The sequence below is a fragment of the Primulina tabacum genome, chromosome 1 (genome assembly GCF_025594145.1).
Source record: "Primulina tabacum isolate GXHZ01 chromosome 1, ASM2559414v2, whole genome shotgun sequence".
In the NCBI taxonomy this organism is placed as follows: Eukaryota; Viridiplantae; Streptophyta; class Magnoliopsida; order Lamiales; family Gesneriaceae; genus Primulina; species Primulina tabacum.
In genome coordinates, this window is record NC_134550.1 from 8,601,484 (window position 1) to 8,619,169 (window position 17,686).

The 17,686-nt window shown below is 38.3% G+C and overlaps 2 protein-coding genes across 4 annotated transcripts; one reads left to right on the forward strand and one right to left on the reverse strand.

Moving 5' to 3' along the window:
* Positions 1 to 5,184: 5,184 nt before the first annotated feature.
* Positions 5,185 to 8,623, reverse strand: LOC142539677 (uncharacterized). 3 transcript variants are annotated; one of them, XM_075645301.1, is made up of 5 exons: positions 8,524 to 8,623; positions 7,978 to 8,355; positions 7,736 to 7,851; positions 6,231 to 7,325; positions 5,185 to 6,063 (listed from the first exon to the last, which is right to left on the reverse strand). In XM_075645301.1, the coding sequence occupies exons 2-5, from the start codon at positions 8,210 to 8,212 to the stop codon at positions 5,299 to 5,301; spliced, it is 2,211 nt and encodes a 736-aa protein (XP_075501416.1). In that variant the 5' UTR covers positions 8,213 to 8,355; positions 8,524 to 8,623; the 3' UTR covers positions 5,185 to 5,298. The 3 variants fall into 3 exon arrangements, with proteins under 3 accessions (XP_075501416.1, XP_075501426.1, XP_075501409.1); XM_075645311.1 differs by having other exon boundaries at positions 6,237 to 7,325; positions 7,978 to 8,597; XM_075645294.1 differs by having other exon boundaries at positions 7,978 to 8,597.
* Positions 8,624 to 16,342: 7,719 nt separating this feature from the next.
* LOC142504316 (uncharacterized) lies at positions 16,343 to 16,906 on the forward strand. The gene has a single exon (XM_075617200.1). The coding sequence runs from the start codon at positions 16,343 to 16,345 to the stop codon at positions 16,904 to 16,906; it is 564 nt and encodes a 187-aa protein (XP_075473315.1).
* The last annotated feature ends 780 nt before the right edge of the window (positions 16,907 to 17,686 follow it).

A 17,686-nucleotide genomic window follows, 5' to 3' on the forward strand; every position in this document is an offset into this window, starting at 1 on the left:
TAGATGCATGAATGCATATGATCAGTATCTTGTGTGTAAATATTTGAACTGCCATACATATAAATCACTGGCCGTAACGCTTCGCAGACCAAGAAATTTATTAGATTGCTGAAATTTGTACAATAATTTGCGGATTTTATTGCTGAGTACTGAGGCATTTCTGCAGGTGCTTGCAATGGTAAATATTGAAAAACATCATTAACTATCTTGTTTCCAAATTGAATAGTTTCTGCCATTCACATGGTTTATAGGTGTGGTAGTAAATTTCATGCATCTTCAGTATTGTCCATACATTAATTTCCAGTACTTTTGTTTGGTGAATCTATTATTTTCTATACTAGTTGGTAAAATAATATATGCGATTGAAATGTAAGCACAAATGGGGAAAGAGGGTTTGATTTATTAGGACATCCTGGGAAATAAATTGGTTTTCCATAGAGCAGGTTGACAATAAGAAAAATATCCGATCGATCGGCCTTTTCACATATGGCAAAATTGATCAAATAGTTCGATTCACCGATCCAAGAAAATACGTTACAGGATCGTTCGATATCCCTATAAAGTCTCTCTGATGCTCAAGTCATAAACGAAATTCAAAAAAAAAAGGCATCTATGAATCGTAATCGTTTGCGTCAAACACTTGGGGATGAGTCAGGGAAAATCTTGGATAGCCCATGCATGTTACGGACAAAAAATCCAAGTTAAATCGGTCCAACATTCTATTAATTGCTCCCCTCCTCCAAATTCTATAGTTTTCCCTTGATAGTGACCAGTTCTTGTTGGTACATTTTGTTTCGTTTATTTTTGCTATGGCCAAAACTTTGGAGAGCTCTCGCATTAATATATTTTCTGAAAGTAGACCCAACTCCCCAAATTTTCGGCATAATTTCAAAGCCTGCAGAGGAAAGGAAACATGAAAACTCCGAGTTGGTGTCCTCACACTCGCCTTATTCTGCAAATTATCCAGTTTTAATGAGTTACTTTGGGTCTATCCTCAGGCTACGTATTACATTCAGATATAATATGTTTGTGTCCATATATATAATAAGGAATTTTCACAAAATTTTCCTTGAGCTCGACCGATCACGTAGCCGGTCTGTATTCAAATTCGACTTGTGTGCATCATGCTATGAAATGGCTAGAACTGACTTTCCTCGAGGTTGATCGAGTGGTCAATTTTTGGATTCATATTCGAGTTGTAGGTGTGTATCATGTAAGAGCTTAAATAACTTATGAAGTTTTTGTTGATCTTTGCTCGTATGATTATAGTCTATAGATGCATGCTAATTTGCTATTTTTTAATTATTTGGATTAAAATTTCACATTTTTAACCTTAAAAAACTTATGGTATTGACTTAATTTTTATTAAAAAAAAAATTGGAGATGCTTTAAAATATAAAATTTTATTTATATATGAGTTTTTAAGAGTTTTGAATTCATAAACTCGAATCATATTTTATTACAAATATTTATTTATAAAAAAATATGTTGTATTTTTTTATAATTTTCATTTCTAGTTTTTTTTTATACAAAATTTGCGCATCTGTACAGATTGGCATTTGTTTTTTATTTTATTAATTTTTTTGTAAATTTTCGAGCACTCATTTTATAACAACAGTAAATTAATTTTGATATAAAATATTTAAAATATAATAATTATTATATAAATACATTGTTGATATTGCTTGTACCCAAATTTAGATAATTGAAAGAGATTAATATTATATAGGTTAAGAATATCGTTGTCGTTTTACTAAAAATTAATCTCGAAAGAAATTTGATTTCAAACATACAAACAAACTTTATCTAAAATTAGTTTTTAACATTTATTTTCAAAACCCCCCAACTTTTGATTTTCACTCATTTCTCTCCAAAAAAATCACTTCAAAATAAGTATAAATTCTTCAAAACACTCCTTTATGATGCCGTAAAGTTTAAAATATCATAATTATATTATCGTCGTCGACTATAACTTTTGATAAAACACACGACGAACTCTCGATCCTACTATTTTTATGACTTATAGGTCAAACGACTCGTATAGGCAAATTCTTCTCATTAATAGTCCCGAATTTTCGTCTAAGTTTTTTTTTTTTTTAAGGTGATTCAACTTGGATATATGATGATGGCCTTTCCCAAAGAGCCCGAGTATTATTGAAAAAGTCAGAGCTTTCAGTTCCTGGTTCTCTTTTTAAAGCATTAATGTTAATCCATCAACCAATTTATTATTTTTGGCCCAACAACCATTGGTAATTGATTGCCTCACTAGCCTTTCCAACCCACATTTATTTCAAGATTCCACCACAATTTTTTTTATTTATTTATTGGATCGAGATCATCGGTCTCCGATCCAATGATTTTTCCACGATGGAATCACCATGACTTGATTATATGTTGTATTTAAATTTAAGAAAATAATTTCAACTTTTGATTTGAAATCCGACAAAGTCAAACATATCTAAATATAACGAACCATGGATTTTCCGATTTTAGAGAGCTCCCATCATTCCATTCAGACTTAATCTCAAGTTACTTCAGGTCATCTTGATTGTAATACGATTACAAGTCTTGGATTCGATCGGATCACGTTGAGTGTATCCGCGAGTAGATTTTTCGAGATGACGAGTGATATATTGAGTGTGCTCAACTCGGTCAACGGGGGGTTTTTCGATCCTGTAGAGTGTTTTCTATATTTAAGAGACGATTGATTAATAATGCATGACTTTGAGATTTCAACATCAAATAATTGAAATCAATTGTGATTCAAGAACATGGTATTATTTTGGTTTTTTCAGTGTTGTCAAGAGTTGAACAATAGTTTTTCGTTTTGTCAAATATTTAAACAATGAAAATAGATGGAGAGAGGCTGATCGAATTGATTATGTCATGTAAGAACAAGGTTGCAAATATAATTTTATTTTTTATAGAAATTTTGGCACGCTAAATACGGTTAGCCTGTAGCTCAAAGTTTTTGGTATACATATAGATTAAGGTATACATAATCTATGACAAAACAAATTGTTGAATATATGTTTAGAAATTTATAGGCAGAGATCGTGGTCCATCCGAGCCAACCCATTATGTCTCGCCCCCGATTCAGAAATTAGGAAAACACTATATTTTCGCTTTCAAAACATCGATATTTTTTGGTTGGTGAGGTTTACAACATTAAAAGAAATGTATTCATTTTAAAAAAAAATGGATCAAATTTAATAGAAAAAAAGTTATTATTTTTAAAAAATATATATATAATAAACCCTTAATTCAGAAATAGGACCAGGCTATCTGAAAAATAGAGTGTGTATATGTATATATAGTAATAATATATTGCCGGAATCACTGCAGTTTGTGTCTGGTGGCCTTATCTGTAATTTTAAATATTTCTGCTTATTTTTCCCTCTTATATTCCTCAATTCAAATTAGAAACACTCCACGGCTTTAAAAATCTGTATATTTACAATATTTTAATTTTAATATTGTTAATATAATCGGATCTATGTGTGTGTTTAATTTTATTTAACTATTATACTATTTTATTGTCTTTAGGCTGTATCACTGCAACTTTGAGATATCGTTTTAGTTTCTTTTTCTTAGTATTTGAAGTGTATATCCAACCGCGGTTCGATTCTTGTTAAAAATAGAGAGCGTAAACCGAAATCGGAACTAGAAGTCTAGAACCATGTTGGGACGTGTCACTGGACCAAGAGGCTGGTGTCATGCCCCAAACTTGAGACGTGCTAACGGTGTTGTTTTCAAATAAAAAACAACAAGTTTCGTGTAACAAAATTTAAACTAACCGTGTATTAATTTATGATGAAATATGCTCTTACATCCAAACTTTAAAAACATAATTTGTAGTCAAAGTGTTCGAACTCAATACATCAATGGAAGCTAAGACATAACAACAGTAAATTGAAATGACAGAAGAAGCTCTAAAATTCTCTTATTGATCTGTCCTAAACATAGGTTTACTCTTTATCTTTGAGTTCCTCTTCACTCTTATCTGGAGATGGAAAGTAACAGGTGAGTGCTTGCGAAAACACTCATATGGGGTCGATTGAACATGATATAATAACATATATAATTTTTGAAAAACATAAATATATTCGAACAAAAAATATAGCATCGTTGTTTCTTACATAATAATTCAGAAACGAAATCGACACATACAAGCACTGAAAATTTTCTAATTTCCTCTTGGAACTAGGGATGTAAATGAACCAAACTGTTTGTGAGCTATTCGAAGTTCGGTTTGATAAAAAGCTCGTTTGAGTTCGTTTGTTAATCATATCAAGTCAAGCTCAAGCTCGATTTTGAGCTCGAAAATTTAATCAAACCAAGTTCAAGCCTAAAGATATTCGGCTCGTGAGCTCGCAAACATGTTTGATAATAGGCTCGCGAGCTCGAGCTCGAGCTCGGCTCGTTTAGGTGGCTCGTAAGCTTGAGCTTGACTCATTTGTTGAGTTGACAAATAATAATATTAGTAATAATGTCAATGGAAGGAATTGAACATAAGAAAAATAAAAATATTGGTACTAATGTTATTATGAACTTTGCAGGATACTTGACTAGTTGTTATTGAAGATGATTTTGTAATTCCTGATTTTAATGGATTCTTAGACGTCCTCTCTACTTTCTCACTAAACTTAGTTGAAGTATTAAAGGGGTGAAATTATTTTATTGTTATTTATATGTGATATCAGTGTATGATAAATATTCTAGATGTATTATTTTGGAATGTTCAATAATATATTGATTTATGTTTTTTTAGCTCTTATTTGTGTCTTGGTTATTTATGAATGAATTTAAATTTTTATGTTTGATTTAAAATTAGTTTATAAATATATTTAATTTTTAACAAGCTCGAATCAAGCTCAAACTCGAGCTCAATTCTATGCTTTACGAGCTCGAAAACGAGCCGAGCTCAAGTAATGCTTGTTAAACATGTTAAACGAGCTATTAATGAATCAAGCTCGAGTCTGGCTTAATTAACATGCCAAACGAGCTTTTAACGAGCCGAGCTCGAGCTTTTCTCGAGCTTGGTAATTTCAAGACAAATCAAATTCGAGCCTGATAATAAAAGCTCGAATCGAGCTCGAGCTTCAAACAATCTTAAACGAGCCAAGTTCAAGCCTAATAATATTTGATTTGATTTAATTTGGATCGTTTACGTCCCTAATTGAAACAAAGATACAATTTAATAATTACAAGGAAAATATTGCTTCCTTTCGGGGGGAAACACGTAGAATAGAAGAAAATTTATATACTAATAGAATAAATCCCCTCGTGTGGACCTCCCTAGTTCCACTCGCTTTTCACTGTATCCAAGGACGGGCTTCCCGGAAATCGGGGTCCGATAAAACCAAACGATGGCATCTCGCCACTTGGAAGCCGCCACATGAGATCTGCCACTATTTGTCTAGATTCCTCCGTCGTACCGGAACCCACATCCGCCACCGTCTCACGCATCAACCACTCCGTAATTTCACCAGCGATCTCACACATTATGTTATCCCCTTCTTCCTCGAAGGATCTTTGCAATGGTAAATTACAGAAATCTCTCTCGATCAAGCCATCAATATCTTCAAGAATCTCGCATTTCGCCGCCGGGAAACCCTCGATTTTCTTACACAGTTCATCGACCAGGTAGGAATGATCGTTAATGGGAGAAGCCAATTTCATAAAACCGAGACGGGGTCTCAAGATTTCGCCCAAAAGTTCATCTACCAGCTGAAAAATAAGCTTCCGGTTGCTGCGGCGGCTTAAAACGGCAGCGGAGATGGTGCCGGTGGTGGGGTGGAACAGTTCAAGGTAGTGGAAGATTGTCGGGTCTAGGGGATGTGAACAAGAGTGCCACTTTTTGCGGGTGCGTCTGAGGATTTTCTGTATGTAATTTTCGTACTCGGCGGCGGCGGAGAGAGCGGTGGCGCAACCGTTAGTGCTGTCTGGGTCGACGTTTTCTAGGACGTCGAATATTTTATCTGTGTGCAGCTGCAGCTTGTACGAATGGCTCGGTGTACTAGATAACTGTGCGCGCCTTTTCGATGCAAGAGCATCTGATACCTGTGACCGCATTTTCACCCATAAGAAAAATATATATAATTTTTTTTTAATGTCAAACAGATGACAATGACGCAATTCTAGATCACAAAATCATTGATTTTATCTTCAAGATAAAATGGGTTTTGAATATTTTAAAATAATGTAAAGAAAAAGAAAGTAGAAATCACGAGTACCTGTTTTTGAGGTAATTTTGTGACCGGGGGAGATGGATCAGTCTTGACTGGTAAAAGAATTGGGGCACTGATATAAAAAACATCGCTTGAAAATGGAGTTTTCTTGCACTTTTTATCAGTTAGCCTGGCTATACTTTTAGCCGGTGAACGCACAAATGGCTCCTCTCTCTTGTTTTTGATGCCATGATCAGAGCCTTGAGGGGGCAAACATTTCTTCAGACTTGATGATTTACATCTTCTTCTACTAGCTACTTTCTTGCAATCCTTCTGTCGGTGTTCTTGAAATGTTTGAATCTTTGGAGGTAACGAATTCGAAATCCCTAGTGATGATGGATTATAATTAGAAGATGTTGAGTTTCTTAGAGTTTTGGTGTTTGCCACTGCGAGTGGTTTATTCTTGGTGGTTTCTAAAAATCTTAGCTTTGGGGAACAAGATGGAGTTAAATCATCTCCGAATCTTGAAAAAATGGTGGGATTACGTTTATTCGGCTTGAGAAGCACGAGATTTTCATCTTTTCTAATTGGTTCCGATATGTTTCTGTTAGTGATATCAACCCCAACTCTTCTGCTCACATTTTCTTTAACTTGCTTCACAATTTGCTTAGCATAGTTACCTGGACTTATAGCATTCTCGTCCAGCACTTTGAATCGTGATCCCTTTCTTGTCCTCCCCCGTTCAGCCGAGTTTCCAAATTCATCACTCGCATTCTCTTTATTTAACTGAAGGGACAACCTGTGAATATCGGAATCAGACCTTCTGGATGATGAGGTTCTCGGTGTCTCCGGCAAGGACCAGGCAGTGCCAGTACTCGAGTCATCATCGAAAACTGTTCTATTCGACCTGAACCGGAGAAGGACTGTCTCTGTTTTTCGGAGGTTTTCGGGGAAATGGGATTTTGTTTTCAGCTTGGGATTCGAAGGAGAGGTGCATTCTGGGAGCAAATCAAGTCCCATAAGCCGGGCTACAAGATTTGGAGTCTTTGTTCCCGGGGAATAGCTGCTGCATTCTGAAGAAACATCAATATCTGTTCTTGATTTCAATGCAGATGAGGGGATTCTTGATTTTGGTGTTTTGATTTTAATTCCCACCTGAACAACATATTACATTTCCATAATCAAGAAAGTTGGCAGCGTAAACTTTATCCATAATTTCATAAAAAATGAAAAATAGCAGTTCAAATTTTTCTCTCTTTTATGTTTATGCAATGAAGAAGCTAAATGCCCACAATAAAACAACACTTTTAAAGTAAAATTAAGATCTTAAACAAAAAAAAAAACTCAAACCTGTATCCTACTTATTTACCTATAATTATAATCATCACGATGAATTTGGAATCTTGTCATCTAAAATTCATTGTAATTAGTATAATTATTATGTTAATATAAGTAGGAATGTATTTTAATTCATTTTGTTTAAGTTGTATAAACAATAAAAATATTTTTTAAACTCATGCACTCAACTTAAATAAATGGATAATAATATAACCACCATTACTTACAGGGAAGTTCAAATTCTCTTCTTCTTGTTTCATAGCTAATGACAGAGACATCGAAGCAGCTTTCATGGCCGCTGCAGGCTCTTCTAATTCCAAGCTGTTTCTTGGAGCTTCCACTCCTATATCACATCAAAGTACACAAAAAAAAACTCATCACCAACTCAATACCATTAACAGTAGTAAATTCACCTAAAAAAAGTGATCCAAAACTTAATATATAAATGTATTTTATTTTATTCTGAAACCTTTTGATATAGAAGCTTCTTCTTGAAGAAAGGAGTCGTCAGGCTTAAACTCAGAGTGATGCGTAGTCAAAGGGAACTGAAAATTATTCGAATCAAACAGCTGAAACACAGCACACATGCATCCAGCAGAAGCTGCCGTCGCCGCCGCCGCCTCCTCCATTCCTTCGGCCATTCTTCCTCTCCTTCCGGCGGATCCACCACCTCCACCGACCCAAAACAGCCATTCTTTCCCCATACCTGCTCCTCCTCCTTCACACCACTTGTTTTATAACACAATCAACAAGAAAAAAAAATCTTTAATAATAATCCCTCCAAGAAAAAAGAATCACCAGTGAAAATAACGCAACTGGTACTGTTGCTTCTTCACAAGATGAATCCCTGAAAAGGAGTCAAGAAAAAGCTGAAAATCAATGGTCCTATGAAAGCGAAAAGCGCGGTAGACGAAGAAAAATCAAATTTAATTATTTTCTTCACACAGTAACACAAAGAATTCATGAGAAATTTCGTCCCGCTATATCATCAAACAGTTTGATTACGATCACTCACTCCCAAGAATTAACAGAACATGGCAACCAAATTCTCTCTCTCTATCTCTCGGGAATGGAAAGGATGACGAAATGACGACGCTCTCTCTCGTTTTTTTATAACAGTGTTTGTCCACCATGTTACCCTCCTGAAATCCGAAATATGGCCTTTCTGCAGTTAAAAATATTATTCAACAAAAAAAGCTTTTTTTTTTATTACTCCCTCACAAACATTTAATTAATTTAAATCATTTTTAAAATTAGTTAATTAAATTAAAAAAATTTAAGAAAAAATAACTTTTTTAGTCCACAATCTTGTCCCATTTTGGATTTAATCCATTAATTCATCAAACTTGGATCTTGTTACGCTAAATTTTAATTTTTGCTATTGTGTATTAATTGCCGACATAGTACCAAAAAATTCAGCATTTTTATGTTACTACATCAGCACAAGTGGATATTTGCAGATGCCAAGTCTGTATTCCAGTATCACGTTAACATTCCGATAAAAATAGATTAAAAACAAAAAAAATCAAAATTATTGTAGCAAAATCGAACTTTAAATACTTATTAGTATACTATAACCCAAAATTAGACAAGTTAGTAAACCAAAAAATTATTTCCATTATCCTAAAATATTTTGAATGTTATTAATTCTTATCATATAAGATTTGAATTTTTAAGTTCTCTAAAAATCTTAATAATTGATAAGCTAGATTTCAATAATCATAAAATTAAAAGCTAAATCACGTGCTATAATTAAAAAGATATAACCCTAAAAAATAGAACCCTAAAAAATAGAATTCACTTTCATACAATATATCTATATTATTGTGAGACTCCTCCTATAGTTAATTTTATTTCTCTCTAAAACATATCAATTTGTATCATATTATTATCGATATGCATTTTTTTTATCATCGTACGTTTGATAAACATATTTATATCCACTATGTTATGCAATTAATTAGATATTTTCACATTTTTGACAATAAATGGGTAATTAATTGACTTTTTGGTCTGTTTAGGTTTTGTTTCATTAAACATTCAAATTTTGATTAATGGGCAATAACTTTGGATTTTTTGTCCAATTTTACTAAAGTGCTGACGTGACACTAAAAAAATATTGACATGATATTGAAAATTATTACACCTGCATGGAGAAATGTCAATGTGTTCAGCACCATGTCCACGATAGGATTGTAATAGCCGAAAATTAAAAGTTATTTTTCATTAAAAACAAAATTTTGAAAAACTAATTGATTAAAACTCAAAATTGAATAATTTCATGGACCAAATAAATATATTTTTTATTATTTGAAGAATTTTTTTTTAAAAATGAATTATTTGAAGAAAATTCATCTTCTATATATACATATATAATTACTAGGGATCTCTGCAATATCATTGCAATGTGATTGTGACTCCTCATGTATATTCGTGATGTGACATTATATTATTATTCTTTTATTACCATTTATTATATAACCATATACAAAAAAATATTCCCGTAACCCAATTTGAATGCAGGGTGAATTTGATTTAAATCCTCCAAATCAAACTTATTTTTACATTCATTTTTTCTCTTAAAAAATACGTGTTTACAATTTTTTATCCAAAAAAATTATTTATGTATTCACCGGGTTGGCATTTTTTTCACTCCATAAAAATCAGCATAGAATATTGAAAATATGATATCAATATATAATATTTTAGTATCAATTGTTTTAAATCAAATACAAAATATAAGTTTTGAGTATAAAATTGTAACAAATTTATTAATATAATAAACATTTGTTATGTTAAGATTGAAACTTGGACTAACTCGACCCCAAAAGCTAGCTCAAGAGGGAGGATTGTCTAAGTCCATATATGGTATTTTATCCAACTGACGTGGGACAACAAACATATCCCTCTCACACCCAATAATGAACATATGAAGCGTGAAGTTTACAAATGACCCAACTATGGGCGGAACAAGTGGCCCAACTATAGGCAGCCCAACACATATATGTGGAACCTGAGTTTTGATATCATGTTAAGATTGGAACTTGGACCTAACTCAACCTCAAAAGTTAGCTCAAAGGAAAAGGATTGTTCAAATTCATATATGCAATTCTCATGTATTTTATCCAATCTATTTGAGACACGTGACGGAAGACTTACAAAAATCATTTAATTAATTAATTATGTGTTGGGCCATCGGAGGATGTGATAGTCAAATTTTGTCATTAATAAAAATTGAATTCTTATTCGTATGAATATACACGTCAACCACTGTAATGTATTCAATTATATCATTTTTCAAATAATGAGATCATTTACACCTATTTAATTAATATCATGATGATACCCCGGGACGTCCCGGGTCATGGATAATACCCGAGATGTCCCGGGCCATTGGTAGTGCCCGGGTCTGAAGGGTAGATTATTCCCGGGTCAATAAGAAGATAATTTGAATGGAGGCCCAGATCTCTAGCTGCCCGGGACGGTGACAGTGACAGTGACTTAACATGGGAAACTTTATGGAAAGGCCGAGTTATTGGAACACCCGGACTTAAACTACCCGGGCTATGAGATGCCCGGGCTCTCATGTAAAATGCCCAGGAGGCACTTACCCGGGCCACTTCGATAAACATGCCACATTTAGTTACACCGACAAAATACGGTGTGTGCGGCTGACCTATCTCTGACACTAGTGCAAGTGGTTGACAAAATCAAGTAGGCTGGATGTGAGTAGTATGAGATTTGACATGTCAGAACAATAGGGTATAATCAGCCGTCCTACCATAATTAATGCTCAACACAAAGAACGAGGTCATCGTTACATCTCCTACTATAAATATCAGGTTCACTCTTTGCATTTTTACTCTCTATTTTCGGATATTAAACACTCATTTATTGTGCATTTACTACACTTTCCATACCAATCTCACAACCATCACTTGGTTACATTGGTTTCTTGTTTGAGTTTCTCACTGACTTAAGCATCGGAGTGGTCATGCCGGACACCCCTCCGGCGTCCATTCACGTGGTTATACTTGGTTGCAGATCTTCACATCTATTCTGGAAGCAAGTTTTTAATCCAGACGTCTTGTTCTTATTTTCCCCAACATCTTGATAGTAGATTCGGTGGAACACCCGAGCCGGCTCGTTCGTTTTACCCGGATCACATCATTGGCGCCGTCTGTGGGAAATTCTGAGTTATAAGGCATTGATATAGCTCCTACTAGGAGAGCAAACCAAGACACCTCCCGGATCCAGGAAGAGAACAACACTCGTCTCTCTGATATAGGTGGTCAACCACCCAATGGTCCCCAGCCGACCATCCATTTAACACCCGAGGAGTTGACTGAGATTGTGGCTGATGCTGTTAAGATAGCCCTGGTGAAAAAGATCCCTACTCATCATTCCAGCCACCCCGAGCAGGAGCGTGAGCAGCTGCGAGAGGAAGAGAGAGGAGAGGAAGAGAGGGAGTCAAGTGCAGGTTCTAAATCCCCTACTGTGGCAGAGGAATTAGAAGAATTGAGGAAGAAGGTGAGAATATTGGAGGGACAAGTTGGTTCTAAAAGCATTGCTCAAATTGCCAAGGGTTGCCTGTTCTCTGATATCATTGTGCGGGAACCACTTCCTGGGCACTTCAAGTCAGCCAAAATCAAAGATTATGATGAGAGCTCTGACCCTGAAGAACATTTGGTTCGATTCGAAAACATGGCTATGTTACATTGCTATGGAGATCAAATCAAATGTAAAGTATTCCAGACCACCCTGGTCGACTCGGTCCAGAGATGGTTCGAAGGGCTGGCACCTCAGAGCATTCATTCTTTTGAAGACTTCCAAAAAATATTCTTGCATTAGTTCAGTAGCAGCAAGAAATACAAGAAGACTACCTTCAGTCTGTTTGAAGTAAGGCAGGACCAAGATGAAACTCTAAGAGCCTACATCAAGCGATTTAATCGAGTAGCTTTGGAGGTCCCTGCATGTGCTCCAGAGACGAAAGTTACAGCTTTTATGCAAGGATTGTGGGAGGGAGATTTCTTTCGATCCTGACCAAATAGTTGTCCGGGAACTTCGAAGATCTCTTGTCCCGGGCAGAGAAATACATCAACATGGAAGAGGCGCAGAACCAAAAAATGGAAGCCTTGAAAAGAGCCAGAGGAGACCGGGTTGTCAGACCCGAGGAGAGAGCTCACAAGAAAAGTGGTCCATGGCATTTCTCCCACGTCCCTTTGAGAATTGCTCGAGATCGGGAAATCCAAGAATGTAGCTCGGATATGATTCCTCGTCCAAATCCAGTAGCACCACCATCAAGATCAGAAAAGAAAGGGTTCTGCACCCTTCACAAAGAATGTTCTCACAATACCAATGAGTGTCGGACACTAAGGAAGGAGTCTGGTACGCGTCCTGTGCCAGAATCTCATCCCCCCCGAGATAGGTCTAGACAACCACCTTGGTTGTCTCGACGTCCCGGACCCAATATTCCCCGGAAAACAGCAGATAGCCCGAGTGGAAGTGGGAGAGAAGAAGGAAGTTCCCGGGAAGAAAGAAATAGACAGTCGGAGAAAAGAAACACCTCCCCAAGTCGAGGAGTAATAAAGATGATTTCAGAAGGATCTACATATGGTGATTCCAATCGGGCTCGAAAAGCAAGAAGTAGGAGGAAGTGCCTGGAAGTTGATGGGAGAGGGAGGAATGAGCCATTTATAAGCATTGGTCCAGAAGACCTCAGAGGAGTCAGTCTACCCCAGAATGATGCTCTTGTTATCCAAGCCCGGGTGGCTAATTACGATGCATTAAGAGTATTTGTTGACAATAGCAGCTCTGTCAATATCATCTTCAAGGAAGCATTGGTTCAGATGGATTTACACGAGTATCAATTAGAGGCGGTTGAGACTGCCCTATTTGGCTTTGCGGGTCATGCAGTGTACCCTGAAGGGGAAATAACCTTGCCCCTGACCTTGGGAACTGGGGATTTGAGGAAGACAGTCATGACAATCTTTACAGTGGTGGATGTCCCGTCCTCGTACAACATCATCCTGGGGAGGCCGGCTATGAATGAGATGAGAGCCGTGGTCTCCACTTATCATCAAAAAATTAAATTTCCAGTACGAGGGCAAGTTGGGGAAGTCAATGGAGATCAGCCCTCTTCTCGGAAGTGTTATGGGGAGATTGTCCGAGTAGATCAGAAGAAGGCAAGGAGAGAAGACAAGGGGAAGGTAGTGAATCAAGTGGAGGAGGCGGCCGAGGAAAGGGAAGTACATTTTGTTGCAGAAGAAGAGCAAGAAGCGTTGCAGATTGAGCCACGGAAAGCTTAACCGGGTGGCCCGGGATCTTGAAGTTTCCACTACGGGTAAGACTCTTGAATTGTTTAAAAACTAACATTAATGTTTTCGCCTTGTCTCAACAGGAACTCGCCGGGATCTCGCCACAGGTGGCTGAGCATAAATTAAATATCCTCCCGGGATCTCGGCCCGTGAAGCAGAAAATAGGCATTTTGGCCCGGAAAAAGATAAAGTCATTGATGAGCAGGTGGGAGAGCTGCTACGAGCCGGCCACATTCAGGAGGTTCAATTCCCCACTTGGCTCTTGAATGTGGTTCTTGTTCCAAAAGCTACTGGAAAATGGAGGATGTGCGTATATTTCCGGGACCTGAATAAAGCCTGCCCCAAGGACTGTTATCCATTCCCCCGGATTGATCAATTGGTGGACTCAACGTCCGGGTGCGAGTTATTAAGCTTTCTGGATGCTTACCAAGGATACCACCAAATCCCTTTAGCTCATGAAGATCAAGATAAAGCCAGTTTTATCACTTCCGGGGGCACTTTTTGCTACGTAGTTATGCCCTTTGAATTGAAGAATGCTGGGGCCACGTATCAATGCTTGATGAATCACGTTTTTCAGAAATAGATAGACAAGAACAGTTGAAGTGTATGTGGATGATATCCTGGCAAGACCCGGGAAGTCTCCTGCTTCATTGATGATTTGGCCGAGACCTTCACCACTCTGAAACAATATGGAATACAGCTCAACCCGGCAAAATGTGTGTTTGGGGTCAGGAGTGGAAAATTCTTGGGTTTCCTGGTAACTGATCGGAGAATTGAAGTAAACCCAGAAAAGATCAAAGCAATAGTTGACATGCCTTCCCCCCGCTTCGTCCGAGAAGTACAAAAATTGACGGGGAGAATTGCGGCCCTGTCACGTTTTATCTCCCGGTCCGCCCATCGAAGTTATCCATTTTTTCAGGTTTTGAGAAAAGCACAAAAATTTGGCTGGGACGAGAAATGTGAGCAAGCTTTCAAAGACTTGAAGAAGCATTTGGTCGAGTTGCCTGTTTTAGTGAAACCAGACCCCGGGGAAAAACTATGGATTTATTTATCTGCTACTGAGCACGCCGTTAGCTCCGTACTTATCAGGGAAGAAGAAACCAACCAAAAGCCCGTGTATTATGTCAGTCATGCCCTTCGAGGAGCAGAATTGAAATACAGTGAAGCAGAAAAAATAGCCCTGGCCCTGGTGATGACTGCCAGGAAACTGAGGCCTTATTCCTCTCACATCCAATTGTGGTTCTGACTAATTCTCCACTCGGGAGAATCATGACACATGCTGAAATCTCGGGAAGAATGGTTAAGTGGACTATAGAGCTCGGGGAATATGACATTGAATATAAACCCCGAGTTGCTATAAAAGCCCAAGCATTGACAGACTTCTTGATAGAGATGATTCAATCGGGAGGAGAGGAAGTATGGAGAATTTTTGTTGATGGGGCATCAAATTTGTCGGGGTGTGGAGTTGGGGTGGTTTTAATCGCTCCATCAGGAGAGAAAAACAAGTTGGCTCTAAGAATCGATTCCAGGGTCACCAACAACGAAGCTGAGTATGAAGCCGTTCTGGCAGGGTTGCAAGCTGTCCGGGAAGTCGGTGCTTCCCGGGTCATTATTTATTCTGATTCTCAACTAGTCACCCAGCAAATAAAAGGGATGTATGAGGCCAAGAATGAAAAAATGCTCAAGTATCTAGGGCTCATCGCGGCCCGGACAGCATCTCTAACCGACTGGAGCATTGAACAGATTCCTAGAGAAGAGAATAAGGAGGCTGATACCTTAGCCAAATTGGCTGCCTCTATCATGGACACAAGCACCCGGGAAGTCATGTGTTTTACCCTGTTAGTACTTTCTGTTGATGAGGAAGCACCACCGACTCGGAAAAGCTCATGGATGACCCCTCTAATTGAGTATATGATCCATGCCAAGCTCCCGGACGATAAAACTCAAGCTTGAAAAATAAAAAAAAAGCACCCAGGTTTGTCCTTTTGAATGATGTTTTGTACAGGCGATCATATCAGGGCCCTTTGCTCAAATGCTTATCAGAAGATGAAGTAGAATATGTCCTCCAAGAAATACACGAAGGGTGCTATGGTGAACATCTCGGTGGAACTGCCCTGTCTCGAAAAGCTATATTAGCTGGATTTTGGTGGCCCTAGATGATTCAAGATGCTGCCCGACTTGTTCAGAAATGCAAGAGCTGCCAGTACCACTCTAATTTTCATCATCGCCCAGCTGTCGGCATGCAACCCATCTCAGCATCATGTCCCTTTGATCAATGGGGATTGGATATCGTGGGCCCATTCCCAATAGCCCGGGCACAGAAAAAAATTCTTTTTGGTGGCTGTAGATTATTTCTCTAAGTGGGTGGAGGCCGAGCCATTAGCCAAAATTACTGAGGAAGAGATCATGAAATTTCTTTGGAAAAATATTGTTTGCAGATATGGCATCCCAAAAAAATTGATTTCAGACAATGGAAGGCAATTCCAGGGAAATAAAATCACATCTTGGTGTCAAGAAATGAAGATCATTCAATCCTTCACCTTAGTGACCTACCCCCAAGCCAATGGTCAAACTGAAGTGAACAATAGAATCATTGTACAAGCGTTAAAGGCCCGACTCCATGGAAAAGGAAAGGACTGGGTGGAAGAATTACCAAGTATATTATGGGCATATCGAACTACACCCCGAACAACTACCGGGGAAACTCCATACATCTTAGTCTATGGTTCAGAAGCAGTCTTATCTGTGGAGATCGGACAATCTTCCACTCGGATAGAATCTTATCCCAGCAACAATGATCAGACCCGGGCCATTGAGCTTGACTTGGTTGAAGAAAAAAGAGACCAGGCAGCCATTCGAATGGAAGCTTATCGCAGCCGGGTAATGAAATCCTATAATAAGAATGTTCGATCGCGAGATTTTCAGGTTGGAGACCCAGTCATGAAAAAATCAAAGCCAGTGGATGACGTGGGAAAATTAGAAGCACGGTGGGAAGGACCCTTCAAATTAATTCAGAGAGTTAGCTCGGGGGCGGCTTATTATCTAGAAGACTCTCAGGGACATACCCTTAAAAGGCCATGAAATGCATTTCATTTGAAGAAATATTATATCTGAAGCTTTTGTATATATTGCTTATACATCAAATAAATAAATTGCTCAAAGAAGTGTCTATCAAGTCCAGGGACCCGTACCCTGGCCCGGGGACTCACACCCCGGTCATATATCAAGTCCAGGGACCCGTACCTTGGCCCGGGGACCCGCACCCCGGTCATTTATCAAGTCCAGGGACCCGTACCCTGGCTCGAGGACCCGCACCCCGGTCATCTATCAAGTCCAGGGACCCGTACCTTGGCCCGAGGACCCGTACCTCGGTTATCTCCTAAGCCCAGAGACCCGCACCCTTGCCCGAGGACCCGCACCCCGGTCATCTCCTAAGTCCGAGGATCCGTACCCTGGCCCGGGGATCCGCCCTTTGGGATGACTCCAACTCCGCTCGAGTTTCAGCCATCTCTGTTTGAACCAGGTCTACTTGTTGTTTCAAGCCAGCCTTTTCTCGGGCCAAGACATGTTCATGAAGCTCAGTTAGCCGGCCTACGTCCTCTTGCAGTCTGTCATGCGTCTCCCGGGCAGAGGTGGCTTGTGTATGGGCTCTTTTGGCAGCCTGAGCCACTCGCTCAAAGGCTGACATAAACATTTGCATGCCCTGAAAATATAAAGAAGGTCAGAACCGATACATAATTAAAAAACGAAACAAATAGAAAGGAACTTACGGAGAAAGACCGGGCCACTTCTTCGCACAACATCTCGTTGGGATGGAGTCCTTGAAGATGCGTCACCTCATCAGGGCGCAGAAGACCCCGG

What these genes read in the sequence shown, in the direction of transcription:
- LOC142504316 (XM_075617200.1), top strand. Translation starts at nt 16,343, where the DNA reads ATGAAGATCATTCAATCCTTCACCTTAGTGACCTACCCCCAAGCCAAT.
- LOC142539677 (XM_075645301.1), bottom strand. Translation starts at nt 8,212, where the DNA reads ATGGGGAAAGAATGGCTGTTTTGGGTCGGTGGAGGTGGTGGATCCGCC. An exon ending in AGAAGCTTCTATATCAAAAG is followed by an intron (nt 7,852 to 7,977) that starts GTTTCAGAATAA and finishes GATGTGATATAG; the next exon opens with GAGTGGAAGCTCCAAGAAAC. An exon ending in TACCTCAAAAACAGGTACTC is followed by an intron (nt 6,064 to 6,230) that starts GTGATTTCTACT and finishes ATGCGGTCACAG; the next exon opens with GTATCAGATGCTCTTGCATC.